Raw genomic sequence first — 24,971 nt, 5'->3', positions numbered from 1 at the left:
AAATGCAAGGTTCACTCTCCTGCTGCTCTAAGCTCTTAGTTACCCATGCTCTTACACTAAGGCATCCTAGCATTTCATACCCGAAACAGCCATATGGACAGAGGGGCCCTCAGTAACCATGAAAGGAGCGCTTTATACATCACATACTGTCCTTCTGTCTCGCCCACTCGGTAGGTTCCATGTTCTGCACCCTACTGTCGTCATTCAGGACATCAAGTACTGAAAAATGAGGCTTGAGAACTTCATTCCAATTGTCACTTTAACCTCTTCAGCGTCTCCAGTGTGTCCACCATGCGTGCCGTGTATAACCCCCATGGCCTCAGCTCTTACCTTACTCTCCAGCGCGCCTCCCCATTCCTTACCTAGACTGTCCATGCCTCCTAGACTGTCCTGTCCTTGTTTTAATAACCTCTCTTAGGATCGACCACATACGCAAAGGTGACAGAGTTGCTTGGTTCACATATTGGGCCTTTATTAGTAAGTAGTAGGCAGTTGGAGACAACCCATCAAGTTAAGTATGCCCGACTCATGTATTATATCAATTCAGTTTTCTAAAATGTCTCAGGCTCTAGGTGGACACATCAAAATGCTGAGAACTCAAGTATATGTAGGCCTCTGTATTATGGTAGGAAGATTTACCTACCAGATTTAAGATTCTGTTTTGCGAACATGGGCACTGGTCACAGTAATCTCTCCAGCAATACCATAACTTCCAAAGGGAGTATGTTTGTCACCAGATCCTGAACCTTTCTTAGCTACATCTTCTACTGGGAAAGCAACAGAAAGAAAAACTGGGCTTTGTGGCCTGGGGCCATCATGTCCACTTGTAGGAGGACTAGCGTTCTGGGGACTCTGGGTGTGTTTCTGGGATTTCTGGTCTGCAGCCACAGCAATGGGTACTTGTACTGTAGCGTATCTCTTTAAGCCATCTGCCTGTGAGACAACAGTGTGTCCAGGAAGAGGTTTCCAATCCTGCGCTTCCGGAACATTTGCACCCACTAAAATAAAAGGTGGGGGACTGGTCTTCTTGCTGTCATCCATCATCACATAAGCAGAAGTAACTTTTGGTGAATTCTGCTGCAGAAACTGTGGATCTTTAGAATTAGATAAATAGAGGGTTGCTTGGGGCAAAGGCCCAGGTGCAGGTGGCGGTGATGGGCGGCTTTGTTGATTCATATCAGTTAGACAATAAAGAGTCCACATGTTGTTAGAATATGGTGGTGGTTGTCCTGCTTCGCTTGTTGCTATTGCTATAAAAAAAAAAACAAAATTTGCAGGTATTAAAGGTTTGGTCTCTGTATCAGGCACTATGCACAGTCATCTTTGTAAAAAATTTTTACATATAAACAGCTGTAGTAATATGTGCCATAAAGCATGCTATAGAGAGAGCTAAGTAAATTCTGTCTGAGAATGTGAAAGAATGATTCTGCACAGGAGGAAGAGGACGACAGTGTTGTGATAGTGATAGTGAATGGCGGGACACCAGAGTTGTAGCTCAAGAAGCAATCACATTCTAAGTCGCTGTTTCCAGGTTCTTAAACTTTAGACATGGCCTCTATGGGATCCTCAGAGATCAGCACAGCTTCGGCTTTCCCCAGAATTAACTGTGTGGTAGGCCACTGAAATAAATGTTGCTGCATCTGCCGTGATTCTTTTTTCTTTCCCAAAGAAGTCAGGCATTAGATGTCACTTGGTCACTTACTCTGGCCCTTCACAGGCACCATTACCTCCCACCACACACAAAATAGCACCTCATCGAGGACTCGGCACCCCCAAATCTACTTCCTTTTCCAGCACAGTTTGAAATCATAGGTCCTACCTGGCAGCGAAAGGCTGGTTGTTCCCATGGGGGTTCTTCAAGAACAGAGAGGTCTAGATGTGCCACCCACGACCCGCCTTCTGCAGACAGGCAGTGCTGTCTCGGAAGATGGACCTAGGGGAGAAGGTCCCTGATGGCGGAGTTTCCGTTGGGGCCACTGAGCCATCTGTCCCTGCGCAGCCTTTCTCCTCCCAGAAAAGGAAGACCACCGTGCGCGAGGCAGCCGCTGTGTCTTCAACAGCCTCGGGTACTCTGAGTTGATCTTTCCTTATCGGAAAATACATCCAACTCTTCAGTTTTCTCCCACTGGCGTGTTTGAGAATTTAGTCCGAGTGTTCATAGGACAGCTATGTTCTATTATATATGTATTTTTTAAAAGCAGTTAAGCACCTGAAAACAGTGACTTGGCCTCACATGCTGCTGAAGCCACAAGCATCCTTCTGGCTCACAGGCTGTGTTCCCAGCACTGCCCTCTAGCTTGGCAGCTGTCCGAATCCCTGACACACTGCCAGACAGAATTTCTCTTCTAAACACCTGCTTTGCTCATACTTTGTGATCATTCTGGCTTGAGTCGGGGTTGAGAGTTTCTACAGCAGGAGTGGGGGGAGCGGCTCATGCACGTTCCTGTCCATCCCTGAGGTGTTCGGAGCAGGGAGGGGGTGGGCAGACCCAAGGGCTGCAATCAGGTGGAGATGGAGGTGACATCGTGTCTGCACCACAGGGAGACAGGCAGCAGTTCAGCAGCTAAGAAAGCAGCCTGGATGCGGCCCTGGACTGAGAAACTGAGCAGAGGAAGCCAGTCGTGGGCACCGCACCCGAGGTGCCTGACCACCTTGCCTGCCACCCCCCTGCTCCCTCATCCAGGGACGCCCACAGGCAGGAGCTGCCGCTTGAGCCCGCACCCCAGACCTGGCTGCAGAGTTCTCCTGAGCCGGTACGAAAGCAGTCCAACACACCACCATTTCTGTCACATTTTAAATGCCAAGCCCAGGTAAATGCAGTGTTGTAGTTAGCTTTACATTCACAAGTGAGAAATGGAAAACCAACACCCTCTAGCTGTAGTTCTGTAGTAGGAGTACATAGTTTTGTACCTGACAACAGGGTCTGACGTTCGCAATATAGTATACCCAAAGAATAATAAAAGTGCTGGATGACCAGACTTTGGGAATGTCACTTTAAAATCACTCCTCCGAGTAAAATCTTAAATACAACAAAGGTTTTTAGTAGGTTTGGCATTTAAAAAACTACTGAAAACAAAGACTGACCAACCTGCCGGGAGCCTACCTAGACAACGACCTGAAATACAACGTGTAAATGTTTTCTTACCTGGCCTCACCAAACCTGTTCAGATGTTGCTTCCCCTTCTGGTTGGATTTATGGCTCAGTAAGACCTTCTAGCACAGGAGGGAAGGGGCCACTAGATGATCGTGCAGCTGCCCCTGGGGGCGCTGCTTCACCCTCTGTCTCCTGGGCTGACTCCTGCCCGGGTTTGTCAGGGTCTATGGACATGATCTCCACTTCAAGGTGCAGAGACCTTTCAGGGCCTGTCTCGATAAGGTCCTCTGCATCCAGGGGCTCTGCAGGTGGCTCCGGCTGGCCTTGAAAACTGGGATCAGAGAGCACTACTACAGCTTCTACCTCCACATGGACTAAGGGCTGGTAATCTGCAGTCTGCGACTCTGCAAGTTTCTCAGACTCTACAGGGTTTTTGCACATGCCGGAGGGCATCTCGTACACTACAAGTTTGGGACTCACTGATGGTAACTGCTGCATTTCAGTGGCAGGGATGACTACAACTCCTTCAGTGACAGGCGCACCATTATATATAGATGATATGTGAAGGGCTGATGTGACCTGAGGAGCTTGATCACGAACAGGAGGGTGTTGTTCATCCTGCAAGGGGACTGAGGAAGCCGCTGATGGTTCAGCCTCACGGTCTTTAGGTTTAGAACCCACATCTACCTGCACAGATGCTTGGCTTACAACCTGCACCTCTCCGGGGTACACCAGAGGAGCGGCCACCACCAGTTCTTCAGCAACCTCTGTGCTCAGCACCTCCTCGATAAAAACGGGCATACTGGTTGCTGTGTCCACCATTAACACATCAGATTCATGAGAATGAGTAGATGCAACATTACCTAGCATCTGAGTGGCAAACTGAGCCGGGTCAGCGGGGATATAGGCGAACTCTGCCGTGGCGGGTGCTGGAGATGGTGATGGGGGTGGGGTGGTGGCCTTGGGCGTGGCTGGTTTGGAAGAAGGACGGTGAACTGCTTCACCCGTCTCAGGTTGCAGGCACTCAGCACTAACTAATGGAAACTGGGTGGTTTTGTTGGTGAACTGTGGCCCCGAAATACTGTCCTCCTCTGTGTCTGTGCACTTTTCCATCCGTGTAGGCTCTTGGAAGACCACAGGTGTTCCTTCGGATTCTTTTAAACGTTCTAGTTTCTTCTCCAGCATCATTCCTTCTGACCATTTCTCTACTAAAGATCACAACAAGTGGGTTAATCAGCATCTATTCCTCAAAGAATTTTAAAGAAAGCATTTAACCGTGCGCGAGGCATTTTAAAGAAAGGAAGCATTTAACCGTGCGAAGTTTGAGCGTTCAGGTATCAGCAGATACAAGTCTCCGCTTTATTTCCCAACACTGCGTTTTTGTGTGGGTAGTGGGCCTTCCCTGTCCTTACCAGCTAAGATCCTTGGTTTATTTCCTTAGAAATAAGTGACCATAAACATCACGTTGGAAAAGCTATAATCCATACTCTCCTGAGCTGGTCACCAGCAAGGGAAAGAACATAATTTTGTTCCTAAAAAACAGGGATTCTGTTCTTAGAAAAAAGAAAGCTGAAAACCTCCATCGAAAAAGCTCTTAATCCAAAATCCATATAAGCAGGATAGGAGGAAAACAAAAGACCAACCTGGGCAATAAATGAAACCTTCAGCTGGTATTACAGCTTAGTAACGACACAGATACTGTCAGAATAAAGGCATTCCGCAATTTAAGAAAATGAGCGCACCAAATTTAAACAATGAATTGGTAAGCTGGAGCAAGACAGGATTCTTTTGCATTAGGAAGTGTCACTGTCTAGCCTAAAAGTGGCAGCATCTGCTGGCAGGTGTGATCATGAAGCCAGAATCACACTGACGCAGACAGGAGAAAAGAGAAAGCTCTGAGTCCAAGGGTGGACGCGGAGTCCTCAGGCCCCAGGGAAATCCCTGGAGCATGGAAGGTCAAGAGGAGCTGGAGAAGCAGTGGGAAACTGTGTTTATCACCCACCTGGCCAACCCACAGAGTTTTCACGTCTGCTTACTTAAGGCTTTCTCCCGGGAGAGGTTTCTCTAATACCTAAAATCTGCAGGAAAAGTCGAGTTGGCTTTACAAGAATGTGTTTGGCTCAAGTCAGCACTTATTTGGTGACGTGTTTTCACAGGCTGAGCTGCTCCCCAAAGAACAGAGTCCTGCAAGTCTTATTCCACTTCGGCTGCTAGTTGCTTATAAATTCTGTTCAACTGAGGTGTCTCATTCCGGTTACAAACACCAAATGCTCGGGTATACAGAAAAGTTTCAAAAAAACAGAAAACCTGTGTGTACCCTTCGCTACCTTGTTCAGCACAGTAACCTCACTTTTCTAACTCTCTTCAAGACCGCCCACTTTCTATTTACCGGTCCATACGGCTGAATGTAAGATGTCACTAATGAGGGATAAGACAGGACCTCATATAAAGTACATTCACCAGGAGAAGCAGCACGGATACACGAATATTGTAAGTTAGAAAAGCACAATTCCTAAGCAGACTTGGGAATTGGGAGGAGGAAAAAGGTCTTTTAAAAGTATAGCAGTTACTTTTGTGCTTTTGATACAGAAAGCTGCAAAAAAAATTTCCTTATAATGAAAGGCTAGATTAATCACAAAATCCTAACTCCTCCTAAGTGCAGAGAGCTGAGGTTATAAGGTAACCACAAGTAACTCATTTCCCAAAAGGAACCAGCCCTAAAGGAAAGAAAGGACACAAGAACTACACTGAATTTCCTCAGCTATGCCACAGCTTGCAGAGACAAGGCTGCTGGCAGGACAGCTGACGTCCTACGTACTGACAAAGGCCACGTGGCTAGAAGTCAATCCAAAACAGCCTGGACTCAGGGAGGTCCACATTCACTCCTATGCATTTTCCCACCAGCTTCCCATGAAAGATGAGGTAGGGTAGGAGGCGGGAGGGAGGGCGGACACTGACCGCAGAGCCAAGGTGTAGGTTGCTGTTAGGTGGACAGTGGGCAGGAACACTGAGAAAGCACCACCCCTGAGGTCTAGGGCCACAAAGCCAGCCTCACCTGAGTGGGCCCAGACCTCCAAGCAGCCTCGTGCTCCACTTAGCAGCCAGCACTAATAAGAGGCAACAGGCTGCCGCCAGCCAAGGGGCCAGGCACACAGGAGCGGAAAGCTGACACACCCTCTGGCCCCCAGCCCCGCCTTGTGACCCCACAAGGCCACACAGCCCTCTGTGGACAAGCTAGCGGTCTGTTGGAGCAGATAATGAAGCAACAGCAAAGCCCAAGGCTGGCTAACTAGACTGACTTCCCTGTGCCAACTTAAGGCCTACTGTACTTTCCCTTAGAACAGTGGTGGTGAACAGCCCTGTCATACTTGGAACTGTATGTGAGACATTAACCCTAAGATACCTACAGGATTATTTAAAATTTTCAATGTTTAAAAACTAAAGACAATCTTTTCCTCTCTATAGAAGCCCCCTATTAACTAACGACTGTTAGGGAAAAGCAAAGCATACGTGATTGTGCTCGTTAACAATTTATCAGGGAATTTAGGACACTGCTTTCTTCCCTGCAACTTTTGCACGCTGAAATACGTAGGCGAGGACCTAGGCTTCCATGATAGCTGTGATTTAAAGCTGCATCACCAAGTCAGCTCTTCGGAGCTTTGGCCTCCTCATCTATGAAGTAGGGATTCTGATTCTCACCTCAGAGTTTTTCTGGAGACTGAATATATCTAAAAGTGCTCTACAGGCTATAAGTCATATAAATGAGAAATGGTAGCATCCAGTTAAAAAGAAATTTGGGGAAGTTTTGAAGATATATCAAATTTAAAGTTATAGAACTTTGATTAAAATTTAAATTGGCATTTCCAAAACAGTGGTACGACACAGGGTTTTTTTCCTATATACATGCCATGTAAATTTTTTGAATAGATATGTTTTATAATTTTTAAAAACTGAAGCTGGGTGTAATCCCAGAATTCTGGGAGGCTGAGGCAGGAGGATCTAAAATTTGAACCCAGCCTGAAGAACCTAGTGAGACCCTGTCTCAATAATAAAAAAAAAAAGCACTGGGAATATAGCTCAGTGTGAAAGGCTCAAATTCAATCCTTAATACTGCCAAAGAGAGGGCAGTAGCTTTTTTTTTCTCAGTGTTTTTGAAAGTACAAGAACCATTTAGTTTTGTTTAGAATACAGTACACGATAGACTATTAGCAAATACACACACACCAGTCACCATATGTGTGTACAACATATAAACTATACTGAATTCCAGTTGATACCTGTTTAAGGTAATGAGCTCTTCTGTAACGTCTTAAGACCTGTTCAAGTTCAACAACTGATTTGTAACCCTGAGATTTACTGGAGAAAACTATTTCTTAAAGTTGTATCCTCGGTAGGTTGCAATAGGTTAGTTTACACCTTTAGGAAGATGGACCCACTACAACCTCAGTGAGCTGGTTCTATTTAGACTAACAATGCCAAAACCCACACAGACTCAGTGTTAGCAACATAACAAAAGACCATCTTCTTTGTGGAAATTTCCTTTAATAAACGGAATCAGACTGATTGAAATTCACTGCAGAATCCTGATTTTTGTTTTTTTTTTTTTTTTTTGGTTTTTGGTTTTTCTCCGGTACCAGGAACCGAACTCACGACCTTGCGCTTGCCAGGCAGGCGCTTTTGCCGCTGAGCTAAATCCCCAGCCCCAGAATCCTGATTTTTGCACGGAACCAGTAAGACAGAGGTAAATTCCAAGCACGCAGTAGTTCTTGCGATAGATAGACCTCATGCGGAGACTTGGGGTGCCGGGTGTAGAACTCCCAGGGAAGCATAAGGGAAAAGGCACAGCCTGACACCCACAGGGAACCGTGAAACTGTCAAGGACCAGCAAAGAGAAAGCAGCAGCGTGAAACAGGCCAGTAGAGGCTGGACAGGGCTCGAGAGGGGAGCCCATGGGAGAGGGCCTACAGACATAAACTTGGCATCTACAATTTAGAAGAAATTAAAAATATGCCAACCAGAGTGTATGAAGCTGGCTGGAATGAGAATACTAGGCGCCGTGAGGTAAGACAAGTGGTCTGTTTCTCTTCTCTCCTTTCTCCGCCTATTCATTCTACATTCAAGAATCACTAACTTGATCTCTGTTACGTGACAGACACTGACAAATGAACGGTGAGTAAGATCTAACGAGCTCAGTCTGATGAAGGCCAGAGAGACATAGGCAGCTGACTGACAGGGTGGTCCGTGGCTTTTAGGTCAGTGTTGTTCAGCTTTGGAAATGAGAAGGGGCAGGTGCGAAAGGCGTGGGTGATGTGGGCCGTGGCAGGTGGAGGGCAGAAGGCAGAACAGCCACTTCTGGCAAAACAAACACAAGGCATATTCTAGGGCACTTTCTCCCTGCCCTTTCGGTTCCCCTTCTCCTTCCTGTTGGCTCCCAACTCAGTTATCAAACTACCCTGGGCCGAGTGTGGCAATACCAAATGTGGCTTGGCGTCTCTTTGGCTCGCCCCTCTCCGCTGGATTTATTTCTATCCCTTGCCCGCCTGTCCTCCTCCCCTGTTCTCTACACATCCCACCACCACCCCACCACACAATTTTTACCCAAATCTCTTCTCGCAAGTTCATGTAAGGACAAAGAATTGAAGCAAAGTGGGTGGAATAGCAGTCATTTCTCCTTATTCATTCTTAAGAGCATCCTAACTAGGTTTGAGGCCGCAACTTACCCAACCAATACGAGGTGATAACCACTAACAGCACGGTGGTTCTCGAGTGGGAGTGGTAACTCTGCACCCCGAAGGCATAAAGGTGGTGGGAGGCATTCCTGGCACTGGAAAGCCAAGGCGATGCCAGATGTCCCACAGCACGTGGGGGATCTGCACACAATGTCCTGCCTAAGCCAGCCACACAGCGCCTGGGCAGCAATGCAGCGCCTCCACCAGCCAGGTCAGCTCTGATCCCTTCTAGAACCTACATCAGCCTGCCTTGGGCCTTGGGCCACAAGTGGCATTCTGCTAGAGGGCTCACAGGAATTTTCCTTCTTTAATGGAAGGAATGAGTGTCACCGGTAGCACAATTTTCTCCTTCCAGATGGGAACATGGGCGTAACACGTGGAGGAGTGGTGAAGGGACACATGAAGTGCGCTAAGAATGAAACAGCAGCCTACTCCACGTACAATGACGCCTACAGTGCTTTAGCACATGTGCAGCAGGATGAACACCACTTCCAGGGACCTTGTTTTCTTCAAGTCACTGTTAGTTTTCTGTTCCTAAGTGATATGGGGTGTAAATCAGAAGCAGTAAAGAAACATACCCGAGGAGGGTGTGTGTAAGATACAATGTCTTCTTATTCCATGGCTTTTATAATACCCTTTACTCACCAGGCCCTTCATGCATTAAGATTTAGGACAATAAAATAATATGTATTTTTTAAAAAACAAAATTTACTGCCCATAAAGATCTGGGCAAGGTGGTGCACGCCTGTAATCCCAGCACTCGGAAGGCTGAGCCAGGAGGATCGTTGCGAGTTCAAGGCCAGCCTGGGCTACAAAGTGAGCTCAAAGTCAGCCTGAACTGCATGTGAGACCCTGTCTCAAAAAGACAAAAAAGTAAAATGAAAAAAAAAGGTCTGGGCTGTGTCCGATATGTCTTCTTTTCTCTGTAGAGTGAGGGTGAGTACTGAGAGGAGGAGGAGGATTATTTTGGATTTTGTGTATCACAATCATGTGATCTGTGAATAGTTTTACACTGCATACTTTGCTGTTGTGACTACAGTCCACAGTACAAATACATTTTTGTCCTAGCCCTAACCCTGGGGGAGGGGCGGGAACAGTCACTCGGGACGGGGTACCTGTAAGTCTGTCTGGCGCACATTACCAGGTGCAGGGAGTGTCCAGTATTCAGTTTCCTTGTAGACTTCTTTAAAAGCATTTCCTGTTGGACAGGTCTGACGGCAGCAGACCTCTCAGTTCTTAGCCGACTGGAGTATGTCTGTGTTCTGCTTTCATCTGTAAAAGCATATTCTCTCTGGGAAAGTAGTTGCTCTATTTTGGCAGTTTTTGTTTGTGGCGCTTAAAGATATCATTGTGCTCTCTCTTGGCCTCTGCAGTTTCCATCAAGAAACAGCTATTTGTCTTACTGCCCCTCTGAAAGTAATGTGTTGTTTCAGCCATCTGTGCTTGTGACTTCGTCCTTACCCTCCTCAGCGGTGTCAGTACACATACATAAGTGTGTTTTTCTTCGCATTTATCCTGCTCGGGGCCCACCGGGTCTCTTCAGTCTGTCAGCGTCGACCCTTCAGACTTCTCAGCCACTATTCTTTCCAGTACTTCTCCTCTGCTTAGTGTGTTTTCTTCCCCTCCAACTCCTGACACATCTCACCCCTGACAGTGGCCAGTACGTGCCCTGTGTACTCTGTCACCCCGTGCTGTAGTTGGTGGTTGTCTGTTGGCTTGTTTTTTAGTCTCCCAGTTCTGTCTTCTGCCAGTAAATGTGTACACTAAATTTAGTTTGTAGTTATGGAATAACGCTTGATTCTTATTGTAGATACTTCTAGTTGTAGGAACTAAGTATAGATTCTAACACTGTTGGAGTTCTCTAGCTTTTCATTTATTTTTCTAGTGTCTCAAGACATGAGTCACAGCTCTTTTCAGTTCTCATGTCATAACATCTAGCTCTTCTCTGCACCCTCTCCTGGTGGTGTTTTACATTTTACCCCTTGAGGGTGAACTGCTTCTTCCTGCATTGAATGCCTAGTAATTTTTAATTATATGCTGCCAATTGTAAATGACACACTACACTGTGAGATATTAATTTCTTCTACACATTATTTTGTTTTAGTAACGGCAGGTCAATTTGATACTCTGGAGACTTGGTTTCCTTTTGCACGGTAGGCCTATTTCAGCTGTGTTCTCACTGCCAGCACACTTTATTACCAGGGTGCGACCTTTGTGTGCTCTCAACTGAACTAGCAAGGTTTCACAGAAGTTTCTTCCTTTTGGCTAAGCCCAAACTGCAAAGCCTCTCCCGACATGGTGCACTTCTGAAATCCCCACTCAGGCTTTAGTCTCCTACAGTCCCTTCTCTGCCAAGCCAAACAAGACCAGGCTTAGAAAATAGACCAAAACAGAGGCAATATTTTTCCTGTCCTTCAATGCAAACCCCTCCTCTCCGGTATCTTGTCACTCAGATCCCAGGCACACTGGCAACCCCAAACTTTGCCGTTCTATTTCTCTTCCCAGACAGATTTCTCCTTGCTGTTTGAGTTCTATTTTCCTGTACAAGAATCTGAAAAATGCCCTCAGGAGAAAGAATGAGTATGGGTCCAAATTCCCATAAATCCCACCTCCCAAGCATCCAGGCACTGGATTTTTAATTTATCTAGCCTTTATGCCTGCTTAGCGCAAGGAAAGTAAGTCTAATAGCAACAGCTCCACCCTAGCTAAAATTAAAATCTTTCCTCTTCCACTCAGTTTCACCTACCATAAGATATGGCAGTTGTCAGGAAATAAATACTTGCTAAGTAACTAATGAATGAGACCTCGAATACACAGGATTTACAGCCAGGGATGTAGCTTGGTGGCAGAGCACTTGCCTAACCTGCACAAGGCCCTGGGTGTGATCCCCAGCACTGTAAAAAGAAAATAAGGGGACGGTTTTATTTTTGTTTGTTTGTTTTTTAAAAACACCCACAGAGTTTGCAAGGGGAAAAGGGGAGAAAAATGAACCCCTGGAGGGCAAAGCAGCATGAGCCAAAAATCAAGCGACTTGAAATTACTTTTCATTTTCCTGAGATGACAAATAGTGTGTCTGGCACGCAACATCTATGACGCGATGAGCACAATGACTGAAAGGTAAGACAGACTAGTTGTAGAAAGCGTTGCATGCGTGCTTTTGTAAGGGATCAGGATTTACACATGCTGACTTAGACATGCCCTGAAAGCATTTCTTTTCTTTACTTTGACCCATCTTACATTAAAACACTCATTTTCCAGTGGTAGAATTTACTTGATTTTAAAATCTCTTTTGAGTTTTGGCGACACCACTCCTTTATCAAAGGCTCTGCCGCTTCTAAAGAGGGACTGTGAGTGCTGGGTAAGCTCTGCCTCGGATCTGAATACCCTCTTCTCTCAGTCCTCTTGGGTAGTGCTGCAGCCTAGTTGGCGGTTTGCTGGCTTCTGACCTTACAATTACGGTCCATGTGTTTCCACCTTGCTGGAAAGTGTGCCTTGTTTGCTTCCCTCGAGGACTGGGAGAGCTCCTTCCTAATTTGGTCCTCTGTGGCATCTAAGGTCGAGCTGCAAATTTTTATCTTATTCTTAGCTTGGATATTATGTCCTATCCTCTGCTGACTTCACCTTTCCAGTCCTGAGTCCTTGGCCAGTTACTGGGACAATCCAAAAACATCTGGAAACACTCCAAGCCAGATCCAGGCCCCAAGAAACCAGTAGAATCATCACAGGCTCCTCTGCAAAAGGACTTATTTCCAATCACTTGCCTCAGTGCAGGCCTCTCAACAAGTATTTGTGGCGTACCTAACACAGGAGGACTGCTGAGTAGATGGCTGAGTGGAGCATATGTGGTACTAGACGCAGTGCCCGTGGCGCCGCACAGCTTCTCCAAGCAGCACACACTCTTCTGGACAGCACCCAAGCAGGCAGAGTGCAAGGCTTCCATCAGGAGGTTTTAGGCAATTCTGACTCAACAGTCTACTTACCTCTCTTGCACCTCATAGATTTTAGGCTCTACTCACATCCCAGCACCATAGATCCATTGTAAGGAAGGACTTCCCATTTCCCCGTCCTTTACAGCAAGAAGCAAGCTTCTCTAACACCATGTCTTTCCCTACTCTGGCTTATATAAAATAAAAATCTGATTCTGGTAGCTTTCGCTCTTCAGACTCAGCCATGGGTACTTTAAGACAAGCATCTTCTCTCAATAAAAACGCTCTCTTGGAAAACTCCGAAGCTTGCTCACTATGCACTTTGGAAACTCAATACTGAGAAATCACTTCCCTGCTCTGAGCTGCATTTGCCTGTTCCCCAAAGCAAACAAATGCTGCAATGGGTAGAGATCAACACAGCAAGCAGGAGTAATTATGAATTACCTGAAATGCAAGCACACTAAAATCTTTCAGAAATACTCCCACAATACTGATGAGTTTGGATTTTGTGGACAATAGGGAGCTATCAAATTTTTTGGATTAGAGAAGCTATAAAGCTAAAAGCAAAGATGTTCTTTCATGTCTTGTGCCTCATCTGCTAGGGTTCCTGACCTCCTCTTGGCAACCCATCTTCCTCTCAGCTCTCCTGGCTGGCTGTGTCTGCTCCCCGTGTTTCTCGTCCCTAGCCTGGCACTCTAACTCAGATTCTTGACCACACCATTTGCTCAGTGATTAACGTGACCTTCTTTAACACCTCCCTGCTGGCTTGAACCACCAGCGGTACAAGCATAACTCTCCCATCAGGTGGCTTTTTATTAATTATATTAGGAAAAAAGACTGATAAAAGTGATTAGATCCACTTGTACAAGCTGACGCAAGGGACAGTCATGCATGTACCACCTGAAGTTCAAGCCACCCCAGCAGTGAGACGTAAGAATTATGGCCCCACTGTGAACATGTTAAACAATTCCCCAGCTGATCAATCTTACTGCCACGGAAAACCATAAAGGACCAGCATCTCTCTCCCATTATCATCACCAAATAATGAAAATTTTTCTAATTTTAATGAAGTTGTCTCCTTGATACAAATTATCACCATTCTACCTAGGCAAATACAAGACTTGAAGAAATAGAATGGCTACTGAGACACAGTACCCATCGCTGTTTATGAATCAGCATATCTGTCCTCAAAAAGTGCCCAGTCTTGGTGCCAAAGCCTCATAAACTTGACTGTGATAGATAGGCCTGGAATAGGTGTAGTCCTCATTTCTGTAAACATGGACAGCTACTGTGTATGTAACCAACCATACAAATAAGGCATAACAACAAAATTTGGTTTAAGAGGTAACTCAAGATAATACAAGAAAACAGCAGAAGCAAACATTTAACACTACACATAACTGCTATGGCACCACATAGGAATCGAAATTGGGTCCAATGATCAGCAGCAGTTCATAACTAAAATTACTAATTATTATATGGCCAAACCAAGAAATATCCCAGATCAGTTAGAAAAGTAAGTTAAGGACCAGGTGGGATTGATTTTTTTTTTTTTTTTTTGGCTCTTTGATGGTGCTGGGATTGAACTCATGGCCTCACACATAGTAAGGACGTGCCATACCACTGAGCTATACCTCCAATCCCAGCGTTTGGCCTTGATTTTTTTCAAAATTGGTGAGTACCTCTGTTCCTACCTCTCTTGAAGGCAGCACTGGAAACTGGGTACATTTGGCTTAGCGGGGTGGGAGGTTAGCAGTGGCAAGACAGGAGCTGCCACAACTAGTGAAAAGATCAGAATTAGTGCCTTTGGCCTTGTCTCAAAAGAAGGTGACAAGGGAGAAAGAAGGGAAGTAGTGAAAGATGATGGAGGAAAGGAACCAAATTCTTCCTGCATCACTCCCTGAATTCAGTAAGGTTCTGCCAGAGGGATCCTAGGATGTTACTTTATAGTGTGAAAAACATCTGCCACTCTACTAGGGAGGTCACACTTCAGACTGCAACTCCACCAATTTCTTAGTATTTAGAAACTCAGAAGTGATTTGATTATTACCATGCTGCAGTGATGTCACCTGCCTCACATAGTTTAATTAACAAAATGTAAATGCCTAGAGCAAAATAGTTCTTTCAATAAATGTTAATTCCACTCCTTTCTTCCTTCTTTTCCTAGCACATACTAAGTGATAAAATTTAAGGAAATGATTCTTTTGTTTTAAAACATCACCCGAGCTTTAAATCTCATCAATTAATGGTTAGGATGAAGAATTATCCTGGGAGGACTGAGACATGAGGATCTTTCCCTGATTCATATGGTAATGAGGATCTGCTTAAACTGCAGGGAAAAAAGGAGGAAGGCCCAAGAAAGAGCTGCTCAGCCTGCGCTGGCCTGGCAATAGGCACACTTGGTGAAAAGCCACAGTGACATCCCTGCGCAGTGCCAGGGACCATGCTAAAGACTCCAGGCTCTGGGAAATGTGAGGAAAGGGGAGATGACAGAGATGTGACAAGTCTGCTCGTGTGCTGGTTCTTCCTCCTCCATCACCTGACTGTGCATGAAATTTGGAAGCAATGGGGGAGACGGGTAAACACTTCTGGCCTTGAGGCTGGGGATTAGCTCAACGACAAAGCACCTGCCTGGCAAGTGCAAGTTCGTGAGTTCAATTCCTGGTACCGGAAGAAAAACAAAAACAAAAAAAACATCAACAACACTTCTGGCCTTACAATGGAGCTACCGAAAATGGTGCTTTCTAGGAAAAATCTCAGAATGAAGTGTATGACTCCAGTGACATATGCATGCAGGGAGGGTCTTATCTCCAAGAATATGCAGGCAACCCGCAGTAATGCTTCCGGCAACAAACTAACCAGTTAGGGAAGAACTCTGGAGTACAGAACATCCCCATTGAGCACTGTTATGAAACTCACGTACATACCTCATATCAGGGACACTAGGGGACACTAGTACACTAGGAGTGGCAGTTACTTTTGCCCATATCAAGTTCTAATAGCTGTTTCCATCTTTAGGCTCATCTTGTCTCATGCTGAAGAGACTGAAATTCTAGAGTAAGGGTCAGCTGACGGCCTCAAAGAGTGATTTGTTTCCACATTTTGTAAGTCATTGAAAATCTAGGAGCAGGCCAGGCGTGGTGCCACATGCCTGTAATCCAAGCACTCGGGAGGCTGAGGCAGGACGATCGCTGCGAGTTTGAGACTAGCCTGGGCTACAAAGTGAGCTAAGGCCAGCCTGAACTGCATAGCGAGACCCTATCTCAAAAAGACCAAAAAAAAAAAAAAAAAAAAAATCTAGGAGCATTACAGGTACTATATCCATGTGTAACACTAGGCTACACATAATAAATGTTATACAGATGTTACACTTGCTTTATTGTGAAAAACTGAACAACCATGCAGCCAAGTTTACTTGGAACTCCTGTAGGAACAGGAAGTAGGGAACGAAAGCAGTCAGAAGATAGCACCATGCCACTCTAGGGAGGAAGAGGCCTACCAAGAGGTACCTATGGTGCCTGTATAACCTCCGAGTCCATCTTTAGCCCTGAAAAATGCTTCCTGAATGTACGTGGACTCATGCAGTCTCTATGATAGGTCACAAGTGAGTACTGTTTGTCCACCAAGATGTCTGGGGTGACAATAGAAGAAATACAGACGTGTGAGCCAAACTGGTGTCAGAAACATTAAACTCTGTATTACTTCTGGTCATTACTTTCATGTTACCTTCCCGTCTTTCCGGTAAATGAGAACAAGCAATGTTTATTTCTACAGTCTGTTTCTATAGGCGTACCGTGTGAGCCTGCTTTCAGGATTATCTGCACGGTAGGTGCAGCTCTTTGATATCTCTGAGGATTAAAGCTGCAGTGTTTCTTATCTTTTTCTTCCATCGAAAGTATGGCTCCTTCACTAATTCTCTTAATTTTGAATCCTGGGATTCAAAGACCTTGATCCATCTGGACCAAAATCTCCATTTATTTAGTCCACTTGGTAAAATGAATGGTGGATAAATGCAGTAAACAAATTAAACCTACAGGCTACCTGTTAGTTACCTCCCACCATACAGGTTCACTGACTATGTCAACATTTTTCTAACACAGCAAGCCGGCACACGCCTCATATTCTCAGGTATAGAAGACACAAATAATAACCCGACGACCTGGGAAAGCAGGCACACGAGAAGGGAAGAGAAGGGAAGCATGGTTACCGTCCCTGTGCTTCTCCGAACTGCTGTAGATGGCAAACACCAAGCCCCAGGCCTGCTGCCACAGGGAGCTGACAATGCCACCAGAGCGGGAAGCAGCGAGACTAGACAAGGTTGCTGAACCACAGCATTTCATTCTCGGCTTCTTCAAATGCTGACCTTTGCCGTTCTGAATCTTGCTTTCTGTGGTGGCATCTCCTCCACCACAGATTCAAACCCTCATGACTTACATTTTCTTAGGTCTTGTTCCTAATTTGGATCTACCATGGTTATTTAATATATTAATGTCACAAAAGTGACAGATAAAATTGGCTGATAACTCATAGGCCCTTCCTTTTGTATTCTCTGTGATCGAATTCTAAAATGTTGTCAACCAAGGCAGTAAGAATTACTCAGTTATATCCCACACTGGCTATGAATCTCCATTTTACCTCCTCCTAAAATTCTGTGAAAAGTTTTTCATGCCATTCTTTTAGACATGCATGCTTATCCTTGGCATTTGACCACTAAATCCTCCTTTGCTTATGATTTTCCAAATTTTCATTAAACTCTACTTTTTCCTGTCTTCCTCCAATATTTTTATTGCTCCTCTGTCTATTCAGTTTCATGCTGTCCTACTCACATAAGGTGGACAGTTATGCATATACACAAACACAGTTTCCTTCTAAGCAGATATATGCACTGTCAGTGTCCAAGACATGCAGGAGACCATTACTCTATGAAAAACTGACCTATTTAGAGACTCTCCTGGAGCAGAAAGTATGGTCGGAGACATCAAATTCATGTGTTCTCCAGACTGACTGAGGGAAGCACTGTGTATGTGTGTGTGTGTTGGGGGGCGGCTTTTTCATAAGGCCTTCCGAGAAGAGTGCTGAGTATCTTGTCTTAAACCCCTGGGACCTACGGGTCTCCAATTTGAGAGTTAGGATTTGGCAATACCTGCGTAGTCTTTATTGGCTGAGCATCCCTCATCTAAAAATTTCAAAATGTGAAGTGCTCCAAACTCCAAAACCTTCTGAGCATTGTGTCTGTTCCCATTTTGGATTTTAAAGCACTTTGCAGCTTTTCAAATTAGGGGTGCTTAACCTATGAAACTTTACTAGGTAACGTATCTCACTATAGCCTTCATACTGTGAAATGTTAATTCTTTTAAATTTCACCATACTTTCCCAAGCTGGGCAGACTGGGAAGGGTCTGAGGCAACCCTGATCAAAGCATTCATGTATATTCATTGTACCAAGTGGATTGCAAAAATGTTCCTTTAAAAAAAGAAAAAGATTTAGAATCCTCCAAAATGGTAGCCCTAGTTTTAAAAACTGATTTAATCAAAACAAAGCACTGGTGTGATTATTTATCCATACAAAATTACTGTGATTATTCAAACAAAACACCTGTTAGCATCAACCCTAAATTGGAATATATTCTAGCACCTTTGCAGTAATTTAAAGCCAACATTATTAAAACAGTCACTACTGATGGTACTCACCTTTAATCTGATGGAACTGTTTAACCAGATCTTTTATATCCAGAGACATATTCCCTGAAAATAAGCACAGAAATTAAATACAGATACATAAAGTTCTCAGTTTAAAAATGCTTTTTTAAACCAACAAATATATAATCTAAAGCAATAACAAACCTTCTCTAAACAATATAAGTTCTTTAAAATAAACTGCTGCAAATTCGGTGATGTTTGATGGGTTGGTTTTGAGAATAGCTCTGCTAACTCCCTCAAGCAGAGTCTTGAGGCCATAGGGTACGACAAGTCTGGACTTTGAAGAAATCATTTTGGCAGGATGTCTGTAATCTCAACTGTAATGAAGAAAAACAAAATTAATGTTCTATTGCAGTATTTCTTATGAATTAACTATAGCTTCCAAGAACTTAGCTTAAATCCATCTTCTATTAAAATTAGGTTTAGCAGAATGTGCTGTTGTACACCTGTAATCCCAGCACTCAGGATGATGCAGGAGGATTGCTATGAGTTCAAGGCAAGCCTGGGCTACAGAATCAGTTCTCAAGGCTAGTCTGAATTGGAGAGAGACCCTGTCTTAAAATAAAAATAACTTTTAATTCTATCTCCAGGTATTTATTTTAGTAAAATGGGTTAAGTCTTGATGGTAAGGGGAAAAAACCCATTACCAATTGCTTACTATGCACAGATAAGCAATACATATAGTACTGGTAAAAATAATCCATGGGGAAAGTCCTGCCAGAGACTCCCAGGATGATATAAAAAACAAAGAAAAAAATCCAAATAAAACACGTTTCTGTAAAACACCCAGTGAATATTCTGTAAAGTGACATTTGAAGAGAAATTAAGCTCATGTATCTATTTCTAAATAGCTGCACCAGCACTGGTTTTTCTGTACAAAGAGTTACAAGACAGTATTTCTACAAGAAAGGGACTTTCCCCCTCATTGTTCTAAATAGATCCCCAGACATGCTGCTCATCTGTATGCATTTTTTGGCTTCCATTTTGACTTTGTTACCATACAGAGTAAGTATAATCTATCCGTGTTTTATTATGCCACCCACAACCATATACACCTCTTTGTCTCATACCCTTTCTTACCCTCTGCCAGCCTTTTCCCACACCCCCTTCTCCTGCCCTTCTTCCTGAGTGCAGAGGCTGTACTATATTTTCATTCTAAAATTTATTTAGGAAGGTTTTATAAATACATGTAGTGAAAAATTTTAAATTCCATTCTGGGGTAAGGGGAAAGTTAGGTAAACGATGAAGCTAAGGGTGATGTGAGCCTCTCAGTGCAAACCATAGTCCTTCACTCTGCCCGGGATCCAAAAAGCTATAACGAAACAGGAAATGGGTAAATGGCTCAGGTTTCCTGACGTTAAAAAACAAAAAACAAAACAAAAAAAAACACAACGAAACAAAAAACAAAAACACAAAAAACAAAAAAAACCCAAACAAACCAAAAAAACAAAAACAAAACAACAAAAAAAAAAAACAAAAAAAAAAACTAGTTGCTCCAAAGAATCACGCTGCTCCGGATACTGAGACCCAGGAGAAATCTTTCCCAGGGGTCCTTGTAAGGAGCAGAATAGTGTGGCATAATGAACCTTAGACTTAACAACACCCCTACAGTAGAGTAACGACTTTCATAGGGCTAAGGGGCACGGTTTAGTTACAGCAATTATGCAAAGGGGCAACTTCTAATAAAAAACTAATGTGCCATAGAAAATGTTGAATATTTAAAAGCACACTTCTTCCCAAAGGTTAAGAGGAAACGAACAAGTATTGGCCAGAGCAAACCCTTTGAGAACGAAGCATATTGGATTCCTTAGTGAAAATGTGCTACTGTACCAGAGTATCGTTCATTGGGAATTCTACTGAATTAAATCACTTTTAAAAACAGAGCCGCTGTTGGCAGGCTCATCATAAACGCTCAAAGCGCGCTGTACGTAAGTAGGCAATTAGCAGTCAGGGCTACCGCCTGCGGGAGGGCGCCACGCCCTGCTCCCGGGTGCCGCCCCTAGCCCTCGCCCCGCCGCTACGCGGAGCCCTCATCCGGGAAGCAGCTCCGACAAAGAACCGTCCCAACCGCGCTGAGAAACAGGGTGGCACAGGAGCAACGGCTCCAACGGGTGAAACGCGGCCACAAATCCAGCTATCGAGGTCTGTTTCACCGTGACAGTTTAGTTCTCCGCAAACGACTCCTTTTAAGAATATCCGTCAAAGGCGAGCCGCACTCCGCCGTTGGCCCACGTCCCTCCAGCGCGGGGCATCGCTTTCAGCCACGACACCCAGGGGGCGTCCGAGCCACAGGGCACGGAAGCGGCACCCGCCGCGCCCTCTATAAAGAGCCAGGGGCGGGGTCCCCTCGGGGCTGTTTTGCCCTTTCGTTTCCGTTTGGGGGGGAGGACAGTGAAAAGGGGGGGATGCGACGAGCGGAATTCGCGTCCACCGCACAGTGCTCCGGTTTCTCCCGCAGCTCCCGCCCGGGGAACCCCCGCGTCCCCGACACCTGGGGCTCAGCCTGCCTTTCCCGTGACAGCAGACGCCCCAAGTGCCTAACTCGAGAGCGCAGGCTGGACTTTGCCTCCAGACCCGCCCCACCTTCTTTCTTTCCGGCTGGGATTTATAGAGCTTCCTCGTTGACCCCTCGCCGGCGGCTCCTGAAAGAAACCAAAGCCGGTGCGGCCTTTTATAGGCCTGGGAAACGTCGCGGCGTGCGTCACAAAGCACCGCCCCTCACGAGACGCGCGAGGGCTCCACGTGAGGAGGCGGGGCCACGGAGGCTGTAGCCAATAGGGAAGCGGGATGGAACAAAGGCCGGCATTTGGTGTGGGTGTGGGCCTTTGCTCACTCCACCTGAAGAGCCGGTTTGGGAGGAAAGAGCGATAGATCTTTGGCAGTTGTGTCACTGACTGTCCATTCCACGCACGCCTGGCCCTTAAATTACTCTTGGGCTGCCACCTGCAAAATTTCTGCCACGACGCGCACAACAGTGAATAATTGTACACCCCATGGCCCTTTTTCTCTTGAGAAACTTGCCTGTGGAAGGAGTTGGGTGTTAAACCTGAAACTTTGTTTCTCCACAAGAAGGATCAGGCACCATATGTCTGCTCCAGATCATACCGTCAATGTCAGATCACAAGTCAAGGAGTAACTTAAGCTCAGTTTCACCAAAGTAGCAACGTGACGCCTCATTTAAAAATACCCACTCTGCTCTTTCACCCATTCAGGTTCACATATTTGTGCTGGGCAGCAAGTAACACCATTAGCACGATTATCGGATTCCAAGCAGTCTTCGCTGTAATCCATCTTCATGTGTTCAAAAAGCAACATGAATCACTGTAAATCAACCATTAAATAGCATCAGGGACCTAACCTGGCTCCTCCCCCATTTAATTCAGAAAAAGAAAGGGTTCCAAAGCATTTTGAAGTAAGAGGCACTGTTAAGGCCTCTGTCTATACAGTGCCTAAGCTACAAAAGCACTGTCTGTGACAATTCCTTCATGCATTTAAATATTACTGAGTACCCATTAAGTGCCAGATAAGCTCCATCTTTTTGAGACGATTACGTATTTCATCTCTCCAAATGCTCTCTTCCATTGGTCTGTGGTGGCAGGTGGTACATTTTACATCATTACTTGCCTCCACCCCTACTGTAAATAAAAGATCAGCTGTATGATCTCTTAAAGTCTGCCATATAATACATTTAAGTGTCAAAGGTGTAATGAACTGAGGTGCCAAAAATTCTGAAACACAAACTACAGAGACCCGACTGTGGTGTCTTTTCAAGGTGGAGACCTTTATGGTTGTGTAGCCTAACGGGCAAGTCATCTGGAACGGCTATCAAGTGCTAAGTACTACACAGAAAATACCTGTGATTCAGAAGGAAGACCTTTATTTTTTCATTTCTTCAAGGACTTTTCTGAGTCACACTGAAATGCAAATTGTTACAGTGAAAACATTTAACCAAGAATTTTCAAACCATTCCCCATTTGCTGCTTTGACTTCTTGAATGCCTAATGATCTGATGCGGCTTCAGTCCTCTTGTCCTTGTGTTTATCTGGCTTTTGGTCAATAGTGATCTAATGAAAAATGCAAATCTACCTTGTTTTCTACTGTCCCCCTCCCCAAACCCCTAATCTGTACCCTAGAGAAGCCTAATTCTTGGTGTGGCCTATGTGTGTTTTCCCCAGCTTCTCTTTCACCATCTTCTCCCCACTCAACTCCCCAGATTCTTGAACACACATGTTGTTTGTTACCTCTGTTTTAGCTCATTAGGTCCAAGACGTCAGAGGCCCCTCCAATCATTGTCACCTGACTGCACCACTCTGAGCCTTTACAACTCAGCCCAGAAGTCTACTTCCGGAAGCCAATGGGTTAGAAGCATTTCTTCCTGGTTCAATAACTCTACAGCCAAGCTTAACCTACCTATGTAGTTCTGCTTGTGTCTGACTCTTCTCCCTGATTTACTAAATACAAAAGATGATAGCCTAGCCCTCGGGCATTATTCCTCTAATCCAGACCTGCACTGGAAGCACTCCAGGAGCTCCTTGATAATGCCTTGTCAAGTCTCGCCTGCTGAATCAGAAACCTTAATGGAGCCAATCTGTGAAACAAAAATCGAGAAGTGCTAGCCAGTGGGACGAACAATTGTTACTCAGAGGTCATGTGGGTTACATATGCAGTGTTTCCGCCTCATACCCAAGTCAACAAGGAGACAGAACTCAACTCCTTGCTGGTGTTGAGAAAAAGCCAGATATGCTGCTACATCTACGGACCAATTTCTCATTCTCGTGTTCCTACTGTCCTGTTCTATTTCTTCATTCCCTCTTCCTGGCTTTTAAGTCACTGCCTCTGGTATATATTTTCTTGTGATGATCTGGGCTTAACAATGTCTTTCTCCATAATATACCAACCACAGAAACCAAAACAGTGCACTGTGATGGCATGAAAGTATTTTCATGAAGCCATATTTGAACACTTGCCACTACTATTGCTTAAGAGAAAAGTCAGCTAGCAAAGTTTGCATAAAGGAAATGTGTGTGTGTGTGTGGTTTTTAAAAATCAGATATACATTGTTGTTTTAGTTCGCTAAAATATAAAAGTGCAAATTCAGTAAATAACTGACTTATACACTATATGGTAGTAAATAGTCTAATTTTCTGTGACACCTGAAAGCTATAATTGTTTACTCAGTAGAAGACTGAGCCATCAGGGACTGAAATTAGAAAGATGCCTAACCCAACAAAGGCAAAATCTTAAACACATTAACCAGTATGGTACAGATTACATTATTATTACTAGACCATGCCTTCAAGTCTGTCAAATTATAAAAATGTGCTCAGCATACATAAAATATACATTTGAGATTTCTGTCATCATAGGCACAATCTAATACAAAAATATATTTGACATTTATAAATTAGAATTTCCATTTGAGAGCCTGCAAAATAGGAAAGGGGAAACACTGACGGCAACATTTTAAAAAAAGCAGCAGCACACACAGATGCAAATAATTCTACTTGAATAATTCTTTTCTTCATCAGCAAGGGGAAAAGAGCCATTTACATCAAGCAAAGTTACCAAGCGGATCACAGTCAGTTCACAGGTTGGGGGCCTCCCAGCTCCCAGCCGGATAACAGCTGGAATTACTCAGCTCAGTCTGGTTTCAGCCACCCTAAGGGTTCAGTGTTCTCACACTGTGGTTTTGCTAGTTAGGGTCTTTAGAATCTTCTTCTATCCCTTGTCCGTGGTCTTCCACGAAAGCACAAGCACAAGGGTTATCTGAACTGAGCACAAGGGTTATCTGAACTGAGGCTGGAACAGACCTACACTTTGACTAGGAAAGAAAACCACGGCTGACAAAGTGAACTATGAGCTGAACACAAACTTACTTGAAATCCTGAAATCCCTATGGGGAAATGAAAGTAATTTTTACAGTAAGTTATGTACAAATAAGTTTTTCTAAAATTGAAAACACAAGACTCTGCAATCATTGAATGTGGAGTAATAGTTTGCACAATGTTTGAACTGAAAATTTAAGTGTGAATGACTGGAGCAAGAGCTTCACGAGTCAGAAGGCTCCACGATCATAACAGAAAAGTTTGCCACATCATACTAGGGATGAAGAAAAGAAGACTATGATAATAGGCATATTTGAAAGATTCGTAATATTCTCGCCTATAGTCACCCTCCAGTATTTCTGGCCACTCATTTTTCTGTTCAGAAGAATTTTCTCTTCTTGGTTTCTGGATGAACTCATTCAGTGAATTTAGGACGGCGATATTTTCTCTCTTCTTAGTATCTAAAATCCACTTATATCCTATAGATTGGCTACAGTTTGACCCATGTTGCACCCACCCTGTGACTTTGCTGGATAAATTACCCCTGACAAAAGGGCCTTAGTGGCCACACATTGGGGACCCCCTCCTGCCTCTCAGGAGCTGTTCCTATTCCTCAACAAACCTTTCCTACTCTTAAAAAAATACAAACATAAAATCCACATGTGATTTGCAGCAGGAAGCCAACCTGAATAAATACT

General features: G+C 44.5%; 1 protein-coding gene across 5 annotated transcripts; it reads right to left on the bottom strand.

Moving 5' to 3' along the window:
- Nucleotides 1-451: 451 nt before the first annotated feature.
- Nucleotides 452-21,158, bottom strand: Cabyr (calcium binding tyrosine-(Y)-phosphorylation regulated). 5 transcript variants are annotated; one of them, XM_005372713.2, is made up of 6 exons: nucleotides 21,032-21,157; nucleotides 18,593-18,765; nucleotides 18,440-18,493; nucleotides 3,575-4,302; nucleotides 1,820-1,933; nucleotides 1,157-1,250 (listed from the first exon to the last, which is right to left on the bottom strand). In XM_005372713.2, exons 2-6 carry the CDS (start codon nucleotides 18,738-18,740, stop codon nucleotides 1,245-1,247), a joined length of 1,050 nt encoding a protein of 349 aa, XP_005372770.1. In that variant the 5' UTR covers nucleotides 18,741-18,765; nucleotides 21,032-21,157; the 3' UTR covers nucleotides 1,157-1,244. The 5 variants fall into 5 exon arrangements, with proteins under 5 accessions (XP_005372768.1, XP_005372770.1, XP_005372771.1 ...); XM_005372711.2 differs by lacking the exon at nucleotides 1,820-1,933 and having other exon boundaries at nucleotides 452-1,250; nucleotides 3,958-4,302; nucleotides 21,032-21,144; XM_005372714.2 differs by lacking the exon at nucleotides 1,820-1,933 and having other exon boundaries at nucleotides 21,032-21,155.
- Between the last annotated feature and the right edge of the window lie 3,813 nt (nucleotides 21,159-24,971).

This window comes from Chinchilla lanigera, unplaced genomic scaffold, assembly GCF_000276665.1.
Source record: "Chinchilla lanigera isolate Chin_1 unplaced genomic scaffold, ChiLan1.0 scaffold00001, whole genome shotgun sequence".
Taxonomy (NCBI): domain Eukaryota; kingdom Metazoa; phylum Chordata; class Mammalia; order Rodentia; family Chinchillidae; genus Chinchilla; species Chinchilla lanigera.
The sequence above is the reverse complement of the archived record's forward strand: the minus strand, read 5'-3'. Positions and strand labels throughout refer to the sequence as shown.

What these genes read in the sequence shown, in the direction of transcription:
- Cabyr (XM_013504625.1), bottom strand. Translation starts at nt 18,740, where the DNA reads ATGATTTCTTCAAAGTCCAGACTTGTCGTACCCTATGGCCTCAAGACT. An exon ending in ACTTATATTGTTTAGAGAAG is followed by an intron (nt 18,494 to 18,592) that starts GTTTGTTATTGC and finishes GCTTATTTTCAG; the next exon opens with GGAATATGTCTCTGGATATA. An exon ending in ACAGTTCCATCAGATTAAAG is followed by an intron (nt 4,303 to 18,439) that starts GTGAGTACCATC and finishes TGTGATCTTTAG; the next exon opens with TAGAGAAATGGTCAGAAGGA.